This window comes from Panthera pardus, unplaced genomic scaffold, assembly GCF_024362965.1.
Source record: "Panthera pardus isolate Hobbes unplaced genomic scaffold, ASM2436296v1 HiC_scaffold_18, whole genome shotgun sequence".
Lineage (NCBI taxonomy): Eukaryota > Metazoa > Chordata > Mammalia > Carnivora > Felidae > Panthera > Panthera pardus.
This window is the reverse complement of record NW_026526743.1, coordinates 17,034,260-17,051,307: the sequence shown is the minus strand read 5'-3', so window position 1 is coordinate 17,051,307 and position 17,048 is coordinate 17,034,260. Positions and strand designations below refer to the sequence as shown.

At 37.6% G+C, this 17,048-nt stretch overlaps 1 protein-coding gene and 1 pseudogene across 16 annotated transcripts in view; one reads left to right on the top strand and one right to left on the bottom strand.

The window, feature by feature from the left end:
- The window catches only part of ZNF568 (zinc finger protein 568), an 84,194-nt gene that overhangs the window by 47,860 nt on the left and 19,286 nt on the right, over nt 1-17,048 (bottom strand). For 15 of the 16 annotated variants that reach the window (XM_019422998.2, XM_019423003.2, XM_053906344.1 and 12 more), the window contains 2 exons: nt 4,141-4,267; nt 3,796-3,891 (listed from right to left, as the gene is read on the bottom strand). In XM_019422998.2, the coding sequence (XP_019278543.1) occupies nt 3,796-3,891; nt 4,141-4,267 (223 nt within the window). Of the gene's footprint in view, nt 1-3,795; nt 3,892-4,140; nt 4,284-17,048 lie in introns of all 16 variants that reach the window. The other variant, XM_019423005.2, reaches the window with a different exon arrangement.
- On the top strand, nt 15,518-16,729 carry LOC109251477 (14-3-3 protein theta-like; annotated as a pseudogene).

The following is a 17,048-nucleotide window of genomic DNA, read 5'->3' as shown; positions in this document are numbered from 1 at the left end:
TAACTTAAAGTCTTAGGGAGCAATTACACTCCCTGAGGCAAGTATTATGGGTTTACTTAAGTAACATCTTTCCAACCTCGTACTATGTTTCTCTGTCCTGCAGAGGGTGAGTTAGAACTACATTTCCTAGAAACACTTGCATATAGGGTTCTGAATATGATTTAAATTAATTATACATTTAAATTCAGAAATAAATTAAAAGAGTAATGAAAGTGGGCATTTTACCTATGATATTACAACAGAAGTGGTAGGGTTCTGAAGCTCATAGCTGTCAAGGCATTTTCGTTGTTCAATCAGAAGCAATTTCTTTTTCTTTCTTTCTTTCTTTCTTTCTTTCTTTCTTTCTTTCTTTCTTTCTTTCTTTCTTTCTTTCTCTCTCTCTCTCTCTCTCTCTCTTTCTTTCTCTCTTCTTTCTTTCTTTCTTTCTTTCTTCTTTTTTTTTTAAAGTAAGCTTTACTCCTAATATGGAGCTCAAACTCACAACTCTGAGATCAAGAGTCACATGCTCCACTGACCGAACCAGCCAGGTGCCCCATGAAAAGCAATTTCTTGATCAAAGTGGGGAAAGGAACTCACTTAACAGCTGACTTCTCTGATAGGACTTTGAGACTCATTCCTAAAAGCTTATTCTGGGGCACCTGGGTGGCTCAGTCAATTAAGCTTCTGACTTCTGCAAAAGTCATGACCTCACTGTTCATGAGTTTGAGCCCTGCAAGGGGCTCTGTGCTGACAGCTCAGAGCCTGAGTCTGCTTTGGATTCTGTGTCTCCCTCTCTTTCTGCCCCTCCCCCACTTATACTCTGTCTCTCAAAAATAATAAAAACATTAAAAAAAATTGTTTTTTAAAAAAGCCTATCCTATAGTTGGTCCTTTAATCCTCCTTAAGGTTCTCTAGGACATTTAATACCTTCATGTAAATTCCTTCCTTCTTAAATTAGCTACTAATGAGCTCTTTTCTCTGTAACTGAACTGTGACCAATATCCTCCCACCTCCTACCCACCCCACACAGGAAGTGGTCATGTATCCACCACTTGATCAGGAAAAGGAAGGCTTACTTTTCCTAGAGAAAATGAATTATACAGGCTCTAGACTTAGGAACAAGTAAAGCAGATGCAAAGGAAGCCTCATACTAAAAAACTATGAATAATGTAAACTTGCATATGTTGAATGGTAAGATCTCCAATCCTTTTTCTTAAAAAAAAAAAATATATATATATATATTACATATACTTATATATTATATATACAAATATATATTATAAAAATATATATAATACCTATATAATATAAATATAACATATAATCAATATATGATTACATATATAAGTATGTCATATATATGCATATATATATATATATATATAAAATAAAGTTTATTTATTTTTGAGAGAGCACAAGCAGAGCAGGGTCAGAGAAAGAGGGAGACACAGAATCTGAAGCAAGCTCCAGCCTCTGAGCTGTCAGCACAAAGCCTGACATGGGGCTCAAACCCACGAACCATGAGATCATGACCTGAGCTGAAGTCAGACACTTTAATGACTGAGACACCTAGGCGCCCCTCCAATCCTTTTCTGTTGCTTGTCCCTCATGAATGCTGGCATCTACGTCCAGGTAGCAGATGAGAAGATTAAAAATAAAAGACCCACACAACTGGAATTCTATAATTGCCATTTGGAACTCCACAAAAAACTCCTAGGTTCTAATCCCAACAGTCTCCTACTCAAAAAGCATCAAAAATTTGTTAGCTACAAGAATTTTTGGAATTTCCTTTTTATCCTTTGATGCATCAAAATAAGAAAAACTAATGACACTGATTGATTCCCTACTTAAACAAGGATTTGAGAGTCTCATTAAAATATATATATAATATATAGAAAAAATATATATAGAAAATATATAGAAAACAAAGCAAACAGAAAAATTGGGCAAATAGTAACCCTAGGAATGACAGCAATTTATATAAGGATATGTAATTAATAGTCATTTCTTGGCTCAGTAGTAACAATATATCACCTAAAAGAACAAAGTAAGCAGTGAAAATCAAGTTAGCCAAAAATTGTGATATATCTATATCCAGAGAAAAAGGAAAGGGGAAGTGGTAGTGGTGGTGCAAGAGTACTAAACCTCATCTTTCATTAATATCAAGTTGATAATAATTGGAAATTACCAAATAGCAGCATATTCAGAAAAGACTAGATTCCACCCTATCCCTGAAACACTGATTCCTCCCTTGCCTGACAGGTAAGCATTTTTATTAGTTTTGAGGTTATTCCTATATTCTTTTAATTTATACATATACTAAACATATATGTATATACACATACATACATGTAACACATATCTAACACACGTGCCTCCGCCACTCTTTTTTATAAAAAAAGTAGCATATTCTAAATGCTGTTCTGCACATTGATTTCTTTTCACTTATATATCCTGAATAGAAAGAAGCATGACATCTCTGATTTGTTTTATAGCTTTGACACTGGAATCATGTAAATTTTTACATAATTAAAAAAATTAAATCTAAAGAAAGAGGAAAAAATAACTCTTAAAAATTGAAAACAAATGGAAACAAGTAAACCTACATACAAGTTAGGGCCACTTAGTCCCTTTAAAGTGACTTTTTAAACACAGTAGTTTGACTATATCATAAACGAGAAAAAAATACAACCAAAGAAGTCTTAAACTACATTTAGTAGTCTTTTAATCATTAGTAATAATGGTATTATTGTTAATATATATTGTATATAATATTATATACAATATATATAATAAATATATATTGTATATATATATACATATATACATATATATATATGTATATATATACATATATACATATATATACATGTATAATGTATATATAATATATATATAATATTATATACAATATATATAATATGTAATATATGTAATATGAAATATATATATTACATATATATACATATGTAATATGTAATATATATACATATTAGATCAGTTTGGGGCCTCAAGAGACATTTGGCAGTATCTGGAAGGTCTGGAGACATTTTTGGCTGTCATGACTGGGGGAGTGGTGAGAAAGGGGATTGGTGCTCCTAGCACCTAATAAGTAGAGGGCCACAGAGGGTGCTAAACATTCTACACCCTACATAAACATCCTACAATGTATAGGATAGTCCCCTACAGCAAAGAATTATCTAGCCAAAATGTCAGCAGTGCCAAGGTTGAGAAATATATATGGATTAAGCAAATCAATATTTTAATGCAATAAGGAGCCAATATTTTCAGTATAAAAGATACAAAAACAAAACAAAAAAGGTAAGTAACAACCCTATACTCCTTAATTCGAATTGGATGTATCAGTATAAACACATACATTTTTTTCTATCTAAAAAGTGTATTTTTCCTGGCTTTGTCCAGCTCTAGAAGCAATGAGCAAGCACTGTGCCCGGATTTTGGTCTCCAAATCATTTCCCACTAAAGGAAGCAGGCATTTCTAGAGAAATTGCTATTTCAACATCTGGAGCAGGAAATGTATAAAATTAGCCAAAGGGGGGCACCTGGGTGGCTCAGTTGGTTAAATGTCTGACTTCAGGTAAGTCATGATCTCATGATTCATGAGTTAGAGCCCTGCATCAAGCTATGCACTGTCAGTGTGGAGCCTGCTTGGGATTCTCTCACCCTCTCTCTCTCCCCCTCAGAATAAATAAACTTAAAGAAAAAAAAAAATCTTGGAAAACGTGAAATGGTGTCAACCCCATGAACAATTGTTGTGTGGCTTTCTCATTCAGAGCTGCTTTTTTACTTACTCACCTGGACAGTGCCTCCCAAGCATTTCTTCCTCTACCACCCATGGATCCTCTTCCTGTTCCAACTTGAAGATCACATCTGGTTTGGTGACTTGATAACCTATTACAGGAAATAGCAAAGGACTTGCATGTTAATGCTGGAGACAACTATCCACACCTTGGGCTGAGTCTTAGGGGCTTGAGGGTCTGTGAAGGATAAGGAGAAAGGAATTTCCACAGTGAGACAAAGTAATTAGGCTTCACCCTGCAGATGAATACATACAATCATGTGAAGAAAAGGCAAGTTAAAATCTTCATACATTTCAAAAATGGGAAGGAATTCTATGTAAAATTGCAAAGCTACCCTTACCTACTGTGACTAGGTTGCTGTAGTTCTCTAGCATCACATCCCGGTACAAGTTCCTCTGAGCAGGTTTCAGCTGCTGCCATTCCTCCTGGGTGAGGTCCACAGCCACATCCTTAAACGTCACTGTTTCCTGTAAACGCACAATCCTAATTAATATGAAGTCATCAAAATTAGATGCAGTGGTCAAAATATGTAAGAACTCATGTAGCTAGTATCCAGGGATCAGAGTTCATTACAACTGTATATTAGGCTTCATATTTACCTAATTTTGTATTACACTGTGAGGGGGAAAAAACCCACAGTAGAAATATCCTGTAAGGTGTTAATTATTGAGTCAGCAAACTTAAGCATTCATTATCTATTATGCATGAAACTGAAGATGGTGGTCACAGATTTGTACTGAATCTGTGACAGAATTGAAAGAATTACACATGACTTACAGGTAACTATCTTAGAACCTGTCCAAGTGATTGTGTGATCTAGTGAGAAAAGGAACATGGAGAAAGTGGGGACAGAAGAGAAATAAGGCAGGAGGAATGAGCAGAGGTATGAAAATTTGAAAGTGCAAAATTTGAAATGTCTATAGAACTTCCAGATGGAAAGGTCTACTATGCAGTTAGAGGTATGACAAAACATGAGAATTAGCCATCAACCTAAAATTGAGAGCTGAATCCATGGCTGAAGGATAGGAATAGTTGTAGAGAACGTAGAGAACATACATAGTGGGTAAAGGGCCAAGGACAGAATCAACAGTTAAGCATCAAAGGGACTCAGGTTTGTGTTTCTTGTTTTATTGTTTTTAAAAAAAGTGTATTTATGTTTAGAGGAAGAGAGAGAGAGCATGTGCATGAGTGGGGAGGGGCAGAGATAGACGGAGAGTGAGGATCCAAAGTGGGTTCTGTGCTGACAGCAGGGAGCCCAATGTGGGGCCTGAACTCATGAACTGTGAGATCATGACCTGAGCCGAAGTCGGATGCTTAACCAACTGACCCACCAAGGCGACCCTGTTTCTTGTTTGTTTTATTTACAATCAGCGGATGAGAATTAAAACCATGACTGTGATGTAAAAGAAGCCAAGAAACAAATGACAAATTTCTGGAAAAGAATGTTACTTGATTACATATGTCTAACTCTTCCTCCTTACTTAAAAACTTCAAAATTCAAATAAGGAAATAAGGAAAAATAATTTATCTGCAAAGACTCGGAGAACAAAAAGCACATATATCCCACATTTCAGAAAATTTATTCAAGAAATAGTACAAATGATCGATAGACAAAATGGGAAATAGAAAAGAAAATCACCAAAGGCTAGATTGTGATGTTTCTAAGAAACTGTCTCCATGATCTATGATCATTACTACCATCAACATTATCATCGCTGTCAACTATTGAGTAGTTATTATTTGCCAGGTACTATAATAACTTCTTTAGCTATATTAACTTTTAAATTCCCCTTACAAGACTACCATGTAGTGGGTACTATTATTATCCATTTAAAAAATAAGGAGGGGCGCCTGGCTGGCTCAGTCAGTAGAGCATGCAACTCTTGATCTAAGGATTGTAAATTCAAGCCCCATGTTAGGTGTAGGGATTAATTAAAAATAAAATCTTTAAAAATATAAAAATAAAAACAAAAAGTAAAGAAACCAGGGTTATGAGTAACTCCCAGGGTCATAAAGCTACTTACATGGGAGAGCTGGGATTTCAGGCCAATAAGTGTGACAGCAAAGCCCATGTTCTTACCCATACACTACATTTTTTCTCCAACTCAGTAGGAGACTCAGAAACCCACAAATATTCCTGATTCAAGACAGACAACTGGACACACAAGAACTCATACACTTGAAACCTCTCTTGCTGAGGTTGAAAGCATATGAAATCACTAGTGATGGGAAGCTACAGGACAAATATCATGACTAAAAAAAAAAAAAATCAGGGGTGCCTGGGTGGCTCAGTTGGTTAAGCATCTGACTTTGGCTGTGGCCACAGTTTGTGGGTTTGAGCCCCGTGTCAAGCTCTGTGTTGACAGCTTGGAGCCTGGAGCCTGCTTCAGATTCTATGTCCCCCTCTCTCTGCCCCTACCCTGCTCACGCTGGGTCTCTCTCTCTCAAAAATAAATATTAAAAAACAAAACAAAACAAATGCCAGGGGTGCCTGGATGGCTCAGTCAGTTGAGCATCTGACTTGATTTCGGCTCAGGTCATGATCTCATGGTTTGTGGGCTCTAGCCCCACATCAGGCTCCACAGTGTTAGTATGGAGCCTGCTTGGGATTCTCTTTCTCCTCTTTTTTTTTTTTTTTTTAAGTTTATTTTACTTATTTTGAGAGAGAGAGAAAGAGAGAGAGAGAAAGTACAGGAGGGGCAAAGAGAGAGGGAGAGAGAGAGAATCCCAAGCAGGATCCACACAGTCAGCACAGAGACTGATGTGGGGTTCACACTTGTGAACTGTGAGATCATGACCTGAACCAAAATCAAGAGTTGGTCGCTTAACTGACTGAGCTACCCAGGTGACCTGGGATTCTGCCTCTCCTTTCTTTCTGCCCCTCTTCCCACTCACTTACTCTCGCTTTTTTCAAAATAAGTAAACATGAAAAAAAAATCAAGGCCAGTGATGAGGGGACATCATCCTGATTTGGAGAAGCAGAGAGGAGTCAGATTGAGCAGTAGAAAAGAAGACTGAAGACAAAATCAGACGTAGAAAACTAGCTTCTGGTGCAATGGTTTCACTAATCAATCTATGAACAAAAGCAGACGTAAAATATTTTTACTGCCACTACCCAATATTTATTAGCCAAACTAGCCAAATGAACTTACAAAAACTAGTATTTAAGATTTTAGGTGAAGACTGAGGGAATAATCATTAAAGTACCTTTGGAGTAAATTATTTGGTATGTTGAGTCAGTAAATGTAAAGACAATTTTACACTTAAAAATTATAATATATATATATATATAATATATATTACACATTACACATATATACAAATCTGTTCCCTTGCCAAAAACAGATACCTTGATCATTTTAATAAATTAGACAAATACTTGTCAAGCCTAAATCAAGAAAAATAATAAAATACAATAATCTAAACTTGGGATACAAAAAGAACATGTAATAAAAGAGTGCCAAGTTTTGAGAGAAATTCTACTTTAGGATAGCAGTATGAGGTACTCTGTGGATGTTTGCCAGTAAAACAAATGTAACTGGTGAAAAGGTTTTTTGTTTTTGTTTCTAGACTTTAAGTCTCTGTAAATTGTCCTAAGGGCATAAAGCAATGAACCATTATTCAAGAAAATCTACTAAAACTTGTTAAAAACTGCGATAGTGTGTGACATTTAAGCCACATATGCTCCTTCCCTCTCCTCACTCCAGCTCAGCTTGACAGAAGTTCCATCTGGTTGGGTATGGCTAAGAAGATAGGGCTGTTTCTCTCCTCAGCTACCAATCTATGGATATGGTATCTCATTGGGAAGGACAGAAGCTCAGCATCCTCACTCCATTCAACTCCAAGTTGAAGAGGCTAAGTTCCTGATGTTTCCGGCCAAGAGGTCAGTGGATCCTTTATCTAAGGAGTGGCAGGCCAGAAATACTGGAATATCAATTGTCTATATCCCAGTTTACTTTTAGGACAGAGCAACTCAAGACAGGCAAGTCAAGAAGACCAGAGGCTGCCATCTCACTAAGAGCCCAGAGTGGTGGCTGAAAATTTTATCCAGGGGGAGAGGCAGCTCATAAGCACAAAGAACTTGAAAGCTCTCTCAAAAGCAAATTAATTTATTTGAAATAGTGGGCAAGGTTCAAGATTAAGGTCATACTCCAAAACAGGAGATTTTGGTGGTAAGCAATTACGAGGAGGCAGGTAGCTCCTTTTGATTAAGAAAACAAGGTAATGCATAGGTCATTCACAGAGACAATCAGGAAAAAGACAATTAAAGAAGTCAGAAGAAACCTCAAAGCCTGGCCTCAAAAACTACCCCTGCCTGAATTCATAAGGTGGAGCAATTTATGTTCCAGGCAGTGTCAAAAACAATAAAGCAACCAGTTGTCAGTAGATGTGATACCAAACAAGGCAGATAGTTAAAAAAAAAAAAAAAAAAAAAAAGGAAATGGATAAAGAGAGCCCTGTTAAAACCATCATCATCATCCTAGAGTGACTTTGTACATGCCCAAGGCTATATACCCTCTGAGATGTGATCCCAAAAGTGTCACACTACAGAGGAAACAGACTTCACTAAAATAATATAGGCAAGTCACTAAACAAATAAGTAAACAAAAATCAAAACAACTGTTAGAAAATGAGAGATGGGAATCAGTATCCGGAATTGTTACAATATACGGATTAAATGTTCAGTTTTTAACAAAAAATTACAACAGGAAAAGAAACAGGAGAGGGAAATCCACACACTGAAAACAAGCAAGCAACAGAAACTGCCTGTGAGAGGGCTCAGATGTCAGGTTTAACACACTAAGACTTCAGAGCAGCCATTACAGACACAGTTAAAGGAAATCATGATTAAAGAAAGAATGGTATATATATTTTTTGGATACAAAGGAAGATGGTGGTGGAGTAGGAGGACCCTAGGCTAGCATGGTCCCACGAATACAATTAGATAATATCAAATCATCCTAAAATACTCCAGAAATAGATCTGAAGATTGGCAGAAAAAGCTCCACAACTAAAAGTAAAGAGGCCACATCAAAGAAAAAGTAGGAAATGAGGAGACACAGTATGGGAGAGAAACAGATTATATCCCCTGCAGTGGGGAGGGCACTACAGTAATGGAGAAGGGAGAGAGACAAGACTAGCACACAGGGGAGCACATGGGGAAAATGAATCACCCACAGCAATTGGCTTGGGAAGTTAAAGGGCCCAAATTTCACGAGTTCTTGCAACCAACAGGGCTTGAAGCCTATACTTTTATTTTTTAATGTTTATTTATTTTTGAGAGAGAAAGAGAATGAGAGAGAGAGAGAGAGAGAGAGAGAGAGAGAGAGAGAGAGAATATGAGTGGGGGAGGGGCAGAGAGAGAGGGACACACAGAATCCGAAGCAAGCTCCAGGCTCCCAGCTGTCAGCACAGAGCCCGATGCGGTGCCCAAACACATGAGCCATGAGATTATGACCTGAGCTGAAATCGGACACACAACCAACTGAGCCACCCAGGCGCCCCAAAGCCTAGACTTTTAAAGGTTCGTGAGCTTGGCCCTGCGAGAGCTTGGAGGACATTGGAGCTATTCTTGGAGAAAAGGCAGGGCAAACATCCCACTGACATACGGTGTGGAAATAGTGATTTGAAGAGTGCCTGGGGCACACAGTGGGGAGGTTAGTTGCTCATCTTGGAGTGTGTCACAGAAAGGCAGTGTTCATGGAGAGACCCACGTGGGAACAAAGGAACTAGCTGACACCATCTCCCTCCAGCACGCATCAGCATAAGCACAGGGCCACCTGCAGAAACTGTTAGAGTGCCCACACTCAATACCTAACTTGTGTACACCAAGTTTTCCCTTTGTTGTTCCAGAAGAAATGCCCCTCCCAGTTACACTTGCCTCAGTCCCAGTTTGGGAGGTCTTTCCCCCACAGAAGACCAGCTCAAATCCCTGCCAACACTGTATTTCCTGACCTGGAAATACTATGAGGCCTTGGTTCCCATGGCAGTGGCAACAGGTCTCATTTCACAAACAGACCAGAGCACACCCAGTTAAAATGCACCACATTCAGGCCAGGGCCCAAACGCTGCCCATAACAGGCAAAGAGAGCCTCTGCAGACAACTTGCCTGAAAGATAAAGCAGCTTGGACACAACAGCAGAGCTAAGCAGCACACATTGGAGATACTCCCAGAAGCAACAGGTGTCAGGAAACAGGGGACTCTATATAGCAGGGCACTACAGGACCTCTTCTTCATAAAGCCATTACCCTCAAGAACAAGAGATGTAGTTGACCCTTCTACCACACAGCAACAGGCACAGAGACTTGAGAGAAGAGAAGAGAAGAGAAGAGAAGAGAAGAGAAGAGAAGAGAAGAGAAGACAGAGAAATTTGTCCCAAATGAAAGAACAGGACAAGGCCATGGCTGGAGATCTAAGCAAACAGATATAAGTAACATGCCTGATGGAGAATTTAAAGCAATGATCGTAACAATACTCACTGGATCTGACCAGGAGTGGAGACCATCAGTGAGACTATTAATACAGAGAAAAGGAATAATACAGCAGACATAAAGGGCTCAGAAAACAAAATGGGAAACACACTTGGTGGGATGAACAGCAGGCTGGATAATGCAGAGGAACAAATTGATGACCTAGAAGATAGAATAATGGAAAGTAATCAAGCTGAACAAAAGAGGAAAAAAAGAATTAAGCAAACTGAGAACACATTTAGGGAATGCAGTTACCCCATCAAACTTAGTAACACTTGTATCATACAAGTCCCAGAAGAAGAAGAGAGAGGAAAGGGGGCAGAGAATTTATTTAAAGAAACAATAGGTGAAAACTTTTCTAATGTGGGGAAGGAAACAGAGATCCAGATTCAGGAGGTACAGGGAACCTCCAACAAAATCAACAAAAGCAGCTCCACACCAACACACATTGTAATCATATTGGCAAAATATAGTAAGAAAGAAAAAATATTAAAAGCAGCAAGACAAAAGAAGATAGTTAAATAGAAAGGAAACCCCATAAAGCTATCAGTGGATTTTTCAGCAGAAACTTTCCAAGCCAGAAAGGAGTGGCATGACATATTCAAAGTGTTGAATGGATGCAGCCAAGAATACTCTATCCAGAAAAGCTATCATTCAGAATAGGAGAGATAGAGTTTCCCAGACAAACAAAAACTAAAGGAATTCATGACTCCTAAACAAGCCCTGGAAGAAATAAATATTAAAGGGGACTCTGAGTAGAAAGGAAAGACCAAAAATGACAATATGAAGATAGGAAACACAAAAGCAGTAAAAGTGAATGTTTCTATAAAAAATTAGTCAAGGAACTCACAAAATAAAAGTTTGTAAAATATGACTACCATATATCTAAAACATGGGAAGGAGAGGAATAAAGAATGAATTCAAACTTAAATGACCTTCAATGTAATATAGACTGCTACATGCAGAAGAAATTATATACAAATCTAATGGTAACCACAAATCAAAAACCACTAATAAATATGTAAAGAATATGTAAAGAAAAAAGAAAACCTAATGTATCAGTAAAAAACCCCAGCAAACTATGAAAGAAAGACAAGAAAGCACCAGAGAAAATCTTCAGAAACAACCACAAAACAAGGGATAAAATGTCAATACATACATATCTTTCAATAATTACTTTGAATGTAAATGGACTAAATGCTCCAATCAAAAGACACAAGGTGACAGAATGGATTTAAAAAAAAAAAACAAAAAACAAAAAAAACAAGACCCATCTATATGCTATCTATAAGAGATTCATTTATTTCTTAATATTTATTTTTGAGAGAGAGAGAGAGAGCACAAGTGGGGAAGGGGCAGAGAGAGAGGGAGACACAGAATCTGAAGCAGGCTCCAGGTTCTGAGCTGTCAGCATAGAGCCTGATGCAGGGCTTGAACCCATGAACTGTGAGATCATGACCTGACTTGAAATCAGACACTTAATTGACTGAGCCAACCAGATGCCCAGAAACTCATTTTAGACCTAAAGACACTTGCATATTGGAAATAAGGTGATGGAAAAATATTTATCATGCAAATGGATGTCAAAAGAAAACCAGAGTAGTGATACTTATAATGCAAAAACTAGACTTTAAAACAAAGACTGTAATAAAAGACAAAAAAGGATACTATATAACAATAAAGGGGACAATTCAACAAGAAGATATAACAATTGTAAATATTTATGCAGCCAACATGGGAGCACCCAGACATAAAACAGTTAATAACAAATATAAAGGTACTAATTGATAATAATACAATAATAACAGGGGACTCTAACACCCCACTTACATGAATGGACAGATCATCTACACAGAAAATCAACAAGGAAGCAATGGTTCTGCATGACACATTGGACCAGATGGATTTAACAGATATATTCAGAACATTCGTTTCTAAAAACACCAGAATACACATTCTTTTCTTTTTTAAAAAAGGTTTATTTATTTATTTTGAGAGAAAGAGATGTGGGAGGGGCAGAGAGAGGGAGAGAAAGAGAATCCCACGTAGGTTCTGCACTGTCAGTGTAAAGCCTGATGTAGGGCTCAAACTCATGAACCATGAGATCATGACCTAGGCCAAAACCAAGAGTCAAACGCTTAACCAGCTGAGCCACCCAGGCACCCCTACACATTCTTTCCAACTGCATATGAAATACTCTCCAAATAGATCACATATTAGGACACAAAACAATCTTCAAAAAGATTCAAAAAGATCAAAGTCATACCATCCATCTTTTCTGACCACAATGCTATGAAACTAGAAGTCTACCACAAGAAAAAAATCTGGAAAGACCACAGATACATGGAAGTCAAATAACATGCTACTAAACAATGAATGGGTCAACCAGGAAATAAAAGAAAAATTAAAAAGCACATGAAAACAAATGAAAATACAAATACAATGGTTCAAAACTTTTGGGATGCAGCAAAAGTGGCTTCTAAGAAAGAAGTTTATAGCAGTAAAGGCCTACTTCAAGAAGCAAGAAAAATCTGAAACAGTCTAAACTTACACTTAAAGAATCTACCAAAAGAACAACAAATAAAACCTAAACCAGAAGAAGGAAGGAAATTATAAAGATTAGAGCAGAAATAAATGATATAGATACTAAAAAAACCCAGAACGTATCAGTGAACCCAAGAGCTAGTTCTTTGCAAAAAATCAGTAAAATTAATAAACCGCTAGCCAGATTTAACAGAAAAAAAAAAAGAGAAAGGATCCAAATAAGTAAAATCACAAACGAGAGAGGATAAATAACAACAAACACCATAGAAATACAATTATAAGAGAATATTATGAAAAACTATATGCTGACAAATTGAATAACCTAGAAGAGATGGATAAATCCCTAGAAATGTATAACCTACCAAAGCTGAAACAGGAAGAAATAGAAAATTTGAACAGACCAGTTACCATCAATGAAGTTGAATCAGTAATCAAAAAACTACCAACAAACAAAAGTGCAGGACCACATGACTTCAAAGGTGAATTCTAGCAAACATTTAAAGGAGAATTAATACCTATTCTTCTCAAACTATTCTAAAAACTAGAAGAGAAAGGAAAATTTCCAAATTCATTCTATGAGGCCAGCATGACCCTGATATCAAAACCAGATAAAGACACCAGAAAAACTGAGAACTACAAGCCAATATCTTTGATGAACATAGATGCAAAAATCGTCATTAAAAAAATAATTTATCATGATCAAGTGGGATTTATTCCTGGGATGCAACCGTGGTTCAAAATTCTCAAATCAATCAATGTCATACATCACATCAATAAGAGGAAGGATAAGAAACATATGATCATTTCACTAGAGCAGAAAAAACACTTGACAAAGTACAACACCCACTCATGATACAAACCTTCAACAAAGTAGGTTTAGAGGGAACATACCTTAACATAGTAAAGTCCATATACAAAAAATCCACAGCTAATATCATCCTCAATAGGGAAAAATTGAGAACATTTCCCCTAAGGTTAGGAACAAGACAAGGTTATCCACTCTCACCACTTTTATTCAACATGGTACTGGAAGTCCAAGCCACAACAATCAGACAACAAAAGGAAATAAAAGGCATCCAAATCGGTATGGAAAAAGTAAAATTTGCACTATTTGCAGATGATGTGATACTATATAGAAAACCTGAAAGACTGTATAAAAAAAATTGCTAGATCTGATCAATGAATTCAGTAAAGCCACAGGATACAAAATCAATCTATAGAAATCTTGCATTTCTATACGTCAATAATGAAGTAGCAAAAAGATAAATTAAGAAAACAATCCCATTTACAATTGCACAAAAAATAATAAAATACTAGGAATAAATCTAACCAAAAGATAAAAGATCTGCACTCTGAAAACTATAAAATACAAATGAAAGAAAATGAAAATGACAAAAGAAATGCAAAGACATTCCATGCTAATGGACAGGAAGAACAAATACTGTTCAAATGTCTGTGCTACCCAGGCACCTGGCTGGCACAGTCCAAACAGCTTATGACTCTTGATCTTGGGGTCATGAATTCAAGCCCCACGATGGGTGTAGAGATTGCTAAAAAACAATAAATATAAAACATAAATGTCTATTCTACCCAAAGCATCGTACACATTTAATCCAATCCCTATCAAACTACCAATCAGCATTTTTCACATAACTAGACCAAACAATCCTAAAATTTGTATGGAACCACAGGAGACCCTGAATAGTCAAAAGCAATCTTGAGAAAGAAAAGCAGGGATGCTTACTTGGCTCAGTCAGAAGAGCATGCAACTCTTGATCTTGGGGGCATCGTGGGTCCAAGCCCCACGCTGGGTGTAGAGATTACTTAAATAAAAACTTACAAATGGGCACCTGGGTGGCTCAGTTGAGTATCGGACTTTGGCTCAGGTCATGATCTCATGGTCTGTGGGTTCAAGCCCCATGTCAGGCTTTGAGCTGAGGGTGTGGAGCCTGCTTGGGATTCTCTCTACCCTTCTCTCTCTGCCCCTCCCCCACTTGCACACACGCTCTCTCTAACTGAATACACTTTAAAAAATTTAAAAAAAATTAAAAACAAAGAAAAAAGAGAAGAAAAGCTGGAGGTATTACAATTCCAGCCTTCAAGTTATATTACAAAGCTATAGAAGTCAAAACAATATGCTATGGCACAAAAACAGGCATAGGTCAATAGAACGGAATAGAAAATCTAGAAAAAAACCTACATTTATATGGTCAATTAATCTTGGTGACAAAGCAGGAAAGAATATCCAATGGGAAAAAGATAGTCTCCTCAATGAATGGTGCTGGGAAAACTGGACAGCAACATCAAAAGAACGAAAGTGGAACAGTTTTTTACATTATGTAGAAAAATAAATTCAGAATGGATTAAAGATTGGGCACCTGGGTGGCTCAGTCAGTTAAGTGTCTGGCTTCAGCTCAGGTCACGATCTCATGGTTCGTGAGTTCGAGTCCCACGTCAGGCTCTGTGCTGACAGCTCAGATCCTGGAGCCTGCTTCAGATTCTGTGTCTCCCTCTCTCTGTGCCCCTCCTTAGCTTTCTCTCTCTCTCTCTCTCTCTCTCTCAAAAATAAATAAAACGTTAAAAAAAAAAAAAGAATGGATTAAAGATCTAAATGGGAGACCTGAAAACATAAAATCTTAAAAGACAGCACAGGCACTAATTTCTCTGGTTATCAGCTGTAGCAATTTTTTTCTCTACAGGTCCCTGAGGCAAAGGAAACAAAAACAAAAATAGACTTGTGCCCCAGTGGTGGAGATATGAAGGCCCTCCCCATACCTCCTGTTGATCTTGTTGGTACTTGCCCTCACTCTCCTCTCCTGGCCCCCATGGAGAAGTTGTAAATCATCCAGAAGGTGAAGCTGGGCTGGGCAGGCCAAACACTACAGTGACATAGCCATCTGCATGAAGGCCATGACTGAGCAGGGTGCTGAACTGTGCAACAAGGAACACAACCTGCTCTCAGTGTCCTATGAGAACATGGTCAGGGCTGCAGGTCCATGTGGAGGGTCATCTGGAGCAATGACCAGAAAACTGACACCTCAGACCAGAAGTTGCAGCTGATTAAGGACTACTGGGAGAAAGTGGAGTCTAAACTGAGGTCCATCTGCACCATGGTGCTAGAATTGTTGGATAACTATTTAACAGCCTATGCTACTAATTATAAAAAGTAAGGTCTTCTATCAGAAAATGAAGGGAGATTACTTCAGGTACCTTGCTGAAGTTGCATATGGTGTTTATTGAAAACAAATGATCGATAATTCCCAAGGAGCTTACCAAGAGGCTTTTGAAATAAGCAAGAAAGAGATGCAGTCTATACCCAATCCACCTCGGGCTGGCTCTTAACTTTTCTGTATTTTACTATGAGATATTTACTAACCCAGACCTTTCCTGCACACTGGCTAAAACCGCTTGAGGACACTGCAGAACTTGATACACTGAATGAAGATTCATACAGAGACAACACCCTCATCATGCAGTTGAGGCATGTTAATAGAGACAACCTAACCTTAAGGACATCAGACAGTGTAGTAGAAGAATGTGATATGGCAGAAGGGGCAGAAAACTAAAAGCATATAAGGTGTCATCCTTCTTCCCTACAAGAAACCTTTTTACTCATCTCCATTCCTTATTCTATTTGGATTTCCTACAGCAAAGAAACCCATTCATGTGTATGGAATCAACTGTTTATCATCTTTTCAAACTGCAGCTTTGGGAAAACTCCATTCCTTGATTGTGTTTGTCTTGGTGTTCTTGCTGTGCAGTTACTGCTGTAGAAAAGTATTAATAGGTTCATTTAATATAAACATTGATAACATTCAAACACTTATGTAGAGGACTAAAAATGTATTTGGTATTTAAGTAATCTGAACCAGTTCTGCAAGTGACTGTGTTTTATATTACTATGAAGATATGAAGATGCTTGGGCACCTGGGTGGCTCAGTCAGTTAAGCATCTGATTCTTGGTTTCCACCCAGGTAATGATCTCATGGATCGTGAATTTGAGCCCTACATCAGGCTCTGAACTGACAGTGCAGAGCCTGCCTGAGGTTCTTTTTCTCCCTCTCTCTGCTCCTCTCCCACTCTTACTGTCTCTGTCTCTCTCAAAAGAAATATACTTAAAAAAAAAAAAAAAGAAAATGTAGTTCATTACATTTTAAAAGTGTTCTACATAACTTCTTAATTTCTACTTTCCCTCCCTTACTCTCCTTCAGGGGTTTCCTTTCAGTAAGCAAC